Raw genomic sequence first — 8,083 nt, forward strand, 5'->3', positions numbered from 1 at the left:
AATTACACCGTAATAAATTTAGCCAGCTACTTGGTTTTATTTATCAACTTTTATTTATTTTAATTACCGTAATAATGTGTTTTATAGGCATTTAATTAATGCTACTAATTTTAATTATTAACTTATTTTTCTTAGATATTTCTTTTAAAATTTAAAAATACAGAATGTAATTTTTATAACATATTATAAACTAGCATATGGACTGCAACTTTGCTTACGTAGCCAAAAAAAGATGAACAGCTCGTTCTCGTTCCCGTGGGATTACCGGGTTAAAAACTCCTATGCTTTACCGGGCATCAAATATATCTGTACCAAATTTCATCCAAATCGGCCCAATAGTTCCTGGGATTAACGTGCCCACGCAAACAGAGAAGCAAATTCAACTTTATGTATCGCCAAATCTAATTTCTAAGCGGCGAACTCCAGATCGGCTCTGAATTTTTCGATGGTTTTGTAAAGGTACAAAACCATAAAAAAAATTGGATTGGTAGAGGATTATTATTAATATTAATATTCACATGGAAGGTTCTTATGTAGAGAAAAGACGTACCACTAACATGAATCCGGGGCGAACCGTTAGTTATATATAACGACTAGCTGTGCTACGCGGTTTCACCCGCGTAAGTCCGTATCCCGTTGGAACATCAGGATAAAAAGTTGCCTATATGTTATTCCAGTTGTCCAGCTGTCTACGTACCAAATTTTTCGTGAAAGAGCATCAAACACACACACATCCTTACAAACTTTCGCATTTATTATATTAGTAGGATAATGTTAAGAAATTTATAACTTTCTTCCAGATTTATAATTTTATTTAGTTATTGTCTAATTTTAAAACCTAATGATAGATAAAAACAAGTTTCGAGAAAAATTCAAGACATTATTTAAATTGATTTGATAATATATTTAAAAGTACAAAGAAATCAATCACTCGTCGATTTGATAAATTGAAACATTATTAGGAAATATTCCATTTCATTCCTTATTTAACTTAAAATTACTTTATATGCTTGTTTTTGTTTTTCCCCCATATTTAAATTAGTATTTTCAAGCGAAGCAAGTAAACACCACAAAACAACCTTTTTTTTTGCTCTTAAAAGATGAAAAAAATTTTTTTTTTTGTTACGCCTGTAGAAAATCCGTTTGTCCGTTTATTTATTAATCTATCCATCTATCTATGTTATATTCAATTGTAATATCATGACGGTCAAACGGTTAACAATAAAAACAATAAGAAAAAATTATGATCAATATACTTTACTTAGGGACCGTACCTTGACATAGCTGTTAAACATTACCTTAAAATGTATTATATTCAATTTCCCAAACCCAACCGAAACATTTTATCACATTAAAGTATTTGTTTATTACATACATTAATTTATTTCAACAAGATATACCAACCGGTTCTTCAAAAAATTTACTGAAACTCGTAATATACTTAGGTTATATATTGTCATATAAATAAATCATATCATCATTCCTACATGTATTCATGAAGCACTATAAAAAATTATGTATGTTTGCGTTGTCACACCATTCGCGCGTACTAGTTTTTAGTATAACCTTAAATGGTGCGGACGTTATTTTCCTACCATTTGAAGGTTGCTTTTTTATTGTCGATAGATCGATTGATACACACACCTCATACTATATCCATCCTTATTCAATTGTGATACAGCTGCATTTTTCATGTTATATTTATCCACTCGTTTAACATGCTATATGTATTTTCTTATTCGTATGAACAGTATGCGATACTTCTTGATAAGTGTATGTTAAAATGCAAAAAGTGAAGTAATTATATTCGTTTATTGCTTGATAATATTTAATATCTGTTAATTGTTATTGCCAGTTAAACATGAACAGAAGGGGATAAGTTTTGTGATATGTCGCCGATTCTTAGACAAGTGAGTTAATTTTTATTGTAATATTTCTGAGGTTCTTAATTGGACAGCACTTTTGATAGACGTGATTATTTTTGTGTTTGATAGGAGGAGGAGGATATTTTAGAATCTGCAGTAGTAAACTCCCCCCAAGAACGGTGACCTTTTTGCGGAAATATATTATTGTAGATTGTCTCGTACTAGTGATATCACTGGTATAATTGTTATCTCCTCAAGTAAACGTTAAAATTTACACACATTTTTATTAGCATATAGCCTTCCTCAATAAATGGTCTATCTAACACTGAAATAATTTTTCAAATCGGACCAGTAGTTCCTCAGATTGCATTCAAACCAACTCTTCAGCTTTATAATATTAACGTAGATTTAAAAAAAATCTCGTGACGTACAAACCTCACAAGCAATGAAATTAATAAATAACTATGTAATAATTTACAATGTAACATTATAACTATTTAAATGTACTACTTAAAGATAATTTTATTGGAAAAAGTAGCAATTAAAATTAATTAGAGTTAGTCTACTGATAAGTAAAACCATTTCTTAATATACATGCTAATTTTGCGTTAAGCAAAAATAATTATTCCAGCATACATTAAGATAAACAATTCTGTACATAATATATTTATATTATATGGCTTTGCATCGCATAACTAACCAAATTTTAATATACTTAAGCGATAAGACCGCCTGTTGTGCTCTTCATACTGCTGATGTTATTTATATCCTGTTTGTACTCTTCTTGTAAAGGTGCACAATAAAGAGTTTTTGATTGATTGATTGATACTTAACTGAAACAAAAGCAAAAAGGCGGCACTTATACTAGAGGCGGCTATATTGCTTAACAGACAGACGGATTAAAAAGGATACCTCTCTATATATAAAATTCCCTTTTCACAATGTTAGTTACCATACTCCTCCGAAACGGCTTTGTAAAATATCTATTCTCATGAAATTTTGTGTGCATATCGGCTAGGTCTGAGAATAGGAAAACATCTTTTTTTCATACCCCTAAATGATTAAAGTAAGGCAGAACAACGTATGCCGGGTCAGCTAGTACTATATAAAGTTCATAGGATAGTTCAAAAACCACGAATTTCCAATAAAACTATCGACGTTAAAAGAGTATTATTCTTATCCTTTCAGTTGTTTGTAGCAGCATCACCGCAGCTCGCCGCTATATCCACCGGCGGATTGATCGGATACCCCAGCGTGCTGCTGCAACAATTTAAAAGGAATGAGAGCTCCATTCATGCTGATGTCAATATTGCATCATGGATTGGTAATGATCGTTTTATCGCGAAAATATTTAATATCGGGCATATTATGGCTTTTGTTATGTAGAATAGAACTATACAGAATGTTATTTTTGACATATAATTCAAATGAGGCCATATTTAAGGTAACAAGAAATAAAGCTATTATATGTTATGTAGTATGTTAATAGATACATTGTCTTTAAATTGCTAAAATTCTACGTTTATTTGAACTTGAACTACTTACTTGTAGCTTATTTCAGAATGTATACATTATCTCACAAGGTATTTTTTATATATTTCAGCTTCAGTACATGGCCTCGCTGGTGCTCCCAGCCTCTTCATTCCCTATATGATGCAACTCCGTGGAAGAAAGTTTGGCTTCCAAACCTGCTGCCTCCTCGTCACCCTTGGCTGGACCATCATCTACTTTTCCAGAAACGCCGCGACCATCATTATCGGCGAATCCTTTCAAGGCCTCGGGGCTAAGAGCCTCTTAGTCGTCAGTTACATGACTATTAGCGAAATGGTTCATCCTAAATACAGAAGCATTCTTATGTTGTTCTATAACATCAACCAATCTGTAGGCGTAACACTTGTTCATTCCATGGGCCGCTTTTTCCATTGGAAAACTATTAGCCTTATAATGGCTTTGCCAGCTATCATCGCTTTTTTAATGAGCTGTTCATGGCCTGAGTCGCCAGCGTGGCTGGCTTATAAAGGCAGATTGGATGAATGTAAGAAGTCCTTCATATGGCTCAGAGGTCTAAACGAAGAATCAGTGTCAGAAATGAATACTCTTTTAAATTCTCACACAGAAATGAATGACAAAATGGTTAAATCACGAAAGAAAAGTTTAAAAGATTTTTGGAATCAAATAACAAGCAAAGATTTTTATTTGCCGAGCTTTCATATGCTGGTACTGCTCTCCGTTTATTACTGTAGTGGGAATTTGGTATTTCTGGTGTACGCCATGAATATGATCGAGAATGTAACTAAGGACGAAAACGCAGCGTTTATAGGAATGATTATTATGGATTGTGTTACTCTTCTGGGCAATTCTATAGCATATGTATTCTTCAATTACTTTAATAACAAACCTGTGCTCTTGACTAGTGGTATTGGAAGTGCTATATTCTTATTAGCATCATCTATAGTTTCATATTTACAGTTTTCCAATACACTATCGAGTGACTCTCTATTATGTTTATATTTCTTAGTAGGATTTATGATAGCTTCAAGCTTAGGAATATATACGACTCCATACGTAATGGCAGCTGAAATAATGCCTGTACGACATAGAGGTGCTGGAGGTGCATTGATGGTAATAATAATTTGTGCCTCATACAGCTTTACTCTTAAAATAGCTCCCTACTTGGTGCTGTATCTAAAACTACATGGAACTTTCCTCTTGTATGCCGTCACGTTGAGTTTATGTCTGTTTTGGGTATGGAGGTTTGTTCCTGAAACAAAAAACAAAACTTTACAATGTATTGAAGAAAGCTATGCGGATAAACCAATACTAGAATTGAAACCACAGCTGGATGAAGTAAACGAAGTAGAAAACCTAAATGTAAGATTAGTATTAATAGCAAAACCTAAAGAAAGTGATGAAATCGTTCATACTGTGATACCGAATGACGTTGTCCAATCGTTACTTGAAAATAAAGATTGTACCGACGAAGTAACTACCATAGAACGATGTAACTAAATGGGATATTACTTTTATTTAATACTTGGACCTTCTAACTAAAGTTCTCATTTTACTATTACGAGTAATAAATTATAGATTTAAATATAAAGATTGCTTTTTATTTATAAGGGCTATAAAAACATTCAAAAACGTCTATCAATCTATCAACTAATAACTACATTAAAACTGTATCGTAAGTTATGGTGCGACAAACACAATCCTGAAAAATAATTGAGTTTTTTCCTGTCTATGAATGAAATTTTTTTATATTCTATTACTACTTGTCCTCAACAACGTTATGACTATAATTTGTTTTGAACGCATGTTGAAGTCACGGGCACAAGCTCAAGTTGAAACATTGATTGCAATTTTTAAATATGTTAATCGCTCCGAATAAGCCCAAAAATTGTTTATGAATTCTCCATATGACATATATAGTATATCTCATATTTAATTGCGTTTAAACCGCAATAATGCTTGTTAAGCACTAACATAAAAAATGCATTATAAGGAAAAGCATTTTCACTTACATCTGTAGGGACACAGGTATTTAGGTTCAGGTCACAACCACCAGCCTAACCAAGTGGTGGTTGTGAGATGTCACATGATATTAAATTTTTGATCCTTAAACACACTGGTTTCCTCACGACGATTGAATTCTTACATTCTCCACCGACCTCTAGATATTTGAATTAAGGCCATCCGGGACTAATTCGAATTAGACTTAGCCACTGAGCCACCACCGCTATTATTATTATTATACTGGTATTGAATTATGTACAGATTAGTTTGTAGGCTTTATTAATTAGCTTTGTAATTACTTGGTGAACCAATAGATAACTAATCAACGATATCGCAGCCGCAAGGAATCTAATCAAAGCTGGGTATGTTCAGTTGGATCGAAAAATGGTTCAATTTAAATGGACAAGAACGTTTGCTGCTTTAGAAAATGCCTTTAACCTACTAATATAATCCCTATTAATATTATAAGTGTGAAAATATTCTCTCTGCTTCTCTGTCTCTTCTTCACACCGAAACTACTGATGCAATATTGATGAAATTTGGATATACTAAAAAATTTCAGATATACTTTGTATCCGAGGACATAGGATAGTTTTAACTTCAAGTATGGGGATAAACCCCATGACCGACGCCGCGTGCGAAAAGCTAGTCCATAAATAATAAGCATAAAATTATGTAAGTATTTTTTGTCATTTTCTATTAAATCACGCAAAAATGGCTTCACCGATTTTCACTTTACCGACATCTTAGTTAATTGTGTAGTTAAGATGAAGAACAAGAAACCCATTAATAGTTTATATATATGAAACTCACAAATAATTCATTTTTAATAAGCCTTATCCTCCTCCTTGCTATTTTATAATTATTCCGAAAAAAACAACTTTTTCGTAATAAGAATAGCACGACTGTACCACCAACTAACTCTGAAATGAAGGATGTTGCCAACGTCACTTCATTATAACGACTTTCAAATTATGTTATCTGTGAACCTTTAGAATAATATTCCGGGCATTGCTATAAATTGCTCTCAACATACCTAACAATAAGAATTTGTGACGATAGCAATAAAACTCGCAACTTAAAGTAGTCAACAACAATCCAACAATTTGAGTACAATTTTCGCCAAAGATATAAAACAACAAGCTATATAATATAGTACGTTTGGAAACCCTGTTGTGATCATGCACTACATTTCCTACCTTGCTACTAGATGGCGCATAATAAGTCCATGAATATTGTTAACTTGTTTAATAATTACGGAATGGAATTAAAAGGGCTATAAGCATACACAGGATGCTCCATTACCTAAATAGTTTCCATTAATTCACACGTTTCAGCATAATACAGCTGAGAAAGTGTTGGTAAACAATAATTGTCCCCGTCCCACGCAAGAGCTGAGCAAATATTGACGCTGCGGTAATTAAACTCGTATTGCTTGAAAAATATACAGAGATTTCAACTGAACTGTATTTCCGAACGGATTCTCTGTAATTGTACCGGGAAGTACATTTAACGACGGTCATCGACTTCCTCTAATTGTTTATCGATTTATCTGACAATAATATTATCTCATAGATAACTTGCTGGGGACTCCTGGGCTTGGGTTAATTCTGTTTTGATCAGAATAAGCTAAATAAAATGTTAATCATTCGTATGCATATAAAATGCATCCGCCGCTAAGTCTTCAAAACTCGAAGTTCGGACAAAAATATGAATTCTTCAGTTGAGTATTATTAATTTAGTTAAGGTCATATAGTGCATATATAATTGGATTTATTAAGCATGTTTTATCCAATGATAACGAAAATGATAAATTGCTTTATTAAGAACATACGTATATAGTAATTTACATATTAAATTATAAACTTTTTATATATCATATTGTTATGTATTAGAGATCTGTATCATTTAATCTGATTCATCAAGTACCTATCCTATATGTAAGGAACTGATAGAAAAAATAAAAATATGGTTTACCACGACACCCGATAGCAAGGCAATATAAAGTTGAATAAATAAAAAAGCTATTTTATAGATGCAATTTGTACAACTAAAACTGACTGATGCAATATATCATACAACATACTCAACGGAACCTCAAACAGTCCAGTACATTCCGAAAGCATCTAGAAGTTTCCTAATTTAAAAATTCACTAGAAAATTCTTCATTCAATTCAATAAGACTGTGGGTGGACTCTTCAAAATTCGTTATACTTACGTGCCTCGGGTAGCTCATGTAATATTGATACAGCTTCCGCACTTACCAATATATATTTAAAAACCCTTCGTGTATGTTCTGGGATGCAATCTGTATTCATGACATTTATATTTTGAGGAATATAAGGTGTTTACTTGATATGAGCTACTATTATATAGTTATGAATAATAGAAGTAATGTATCGAGATTCTATTACGTGGGTTGAAAGTTTGATTAGTTTATAAAATTAATATTTTACGAAAGCATTTTATCATGCAAGGGCCGACTCAAACTAGAAACTTCTTTGTGTAATACTACACTACTAGAAACTTCTTTGTAAAACACTACAAGGAAATATATCTCGAGTAACAATGTTAGTTACCCTACTCCTCTTAAACGGGTAGACCGATTCTCATAAAATTTTGTGTGTATATTAGGTAGGTCTGAGAATCAGCCAACATCTATTTTTCGTACCCCTAAATGATAAGAGTTAGGCAGAACAGGTTTT

At 32.5% G+C, this 8,083-nt stretch overlaps 1 protein-coding gene across 1 annotated transcript; it reads left to right on the forward strand.

The window, feature by feature from the left end:
* The first annotated feature begins 1,571 nt into the window (after positions 1 to 1,571).
* On the forward strand, positions 1,572 to 4,933 carry LOC119833431 (facilitated trehalose transporter Tret1-like). Its single transcript, XM_038357427.1, has 3 exons — positions 1,572 to 1,910; positions 3,054 to 3,189; positions 3,469 to 4,933. The coding sequence occupies exons 1-3, from the start codon at positions 1,890 to 1,892 to the stop codon at positions 4,872 to 4,874; spliced, it is 1,563 nt and encodes a 520-aa protein (XP_038213355.1). The 5' UTR covers positions 1,572 to 1,889; the 3' UTR covers positions 4,875 to 4,933.
* Positions 4,934 to 8,083: the final 3,150 nt, after the last annotated feature.

The sequence above is a fragment of the Zerene cesonia genome, chromosome 17 (assembly GCF_012273895.1).
Source record: "Zerene cesonia ecotype Mississippi chromosome 17, Zerene_cesonia_1.1, whole genome shotgun sequence".
Classification (NCBI taxonomy): domain Eukaryota; kingdom Metazoa; phylum Arthropoda; class Insecta; order Lepidoptera; family Pieridae; genus Zerene; species Zerene cesonia.

What these genes read in the sequence shown, in the direction of transcription:
- LOC119833431 (XM_038357427.1), top strand. Translation starts at nt 1,890, where the DNA reads ATGTCGCCGATTCTTAGACAA. An exon ending in TGTCGCCGATTCTTAGACAA is followed by an intron (nt 1,911 to 3,053) that starts GTGAGTTAATTT and finishes TTATCCTTTCAG; the next exon opens with TTGTTTGTAGCAGCATCACC. An exon ending in CAATATTGCATCATGGATTG is followed by an intron (nt 3,190 to 3,468) that starts GTAATGATCGTT and finishes TATATATTTCAG; the next exon opens with CTTCAGTACATGGCCTCGCT.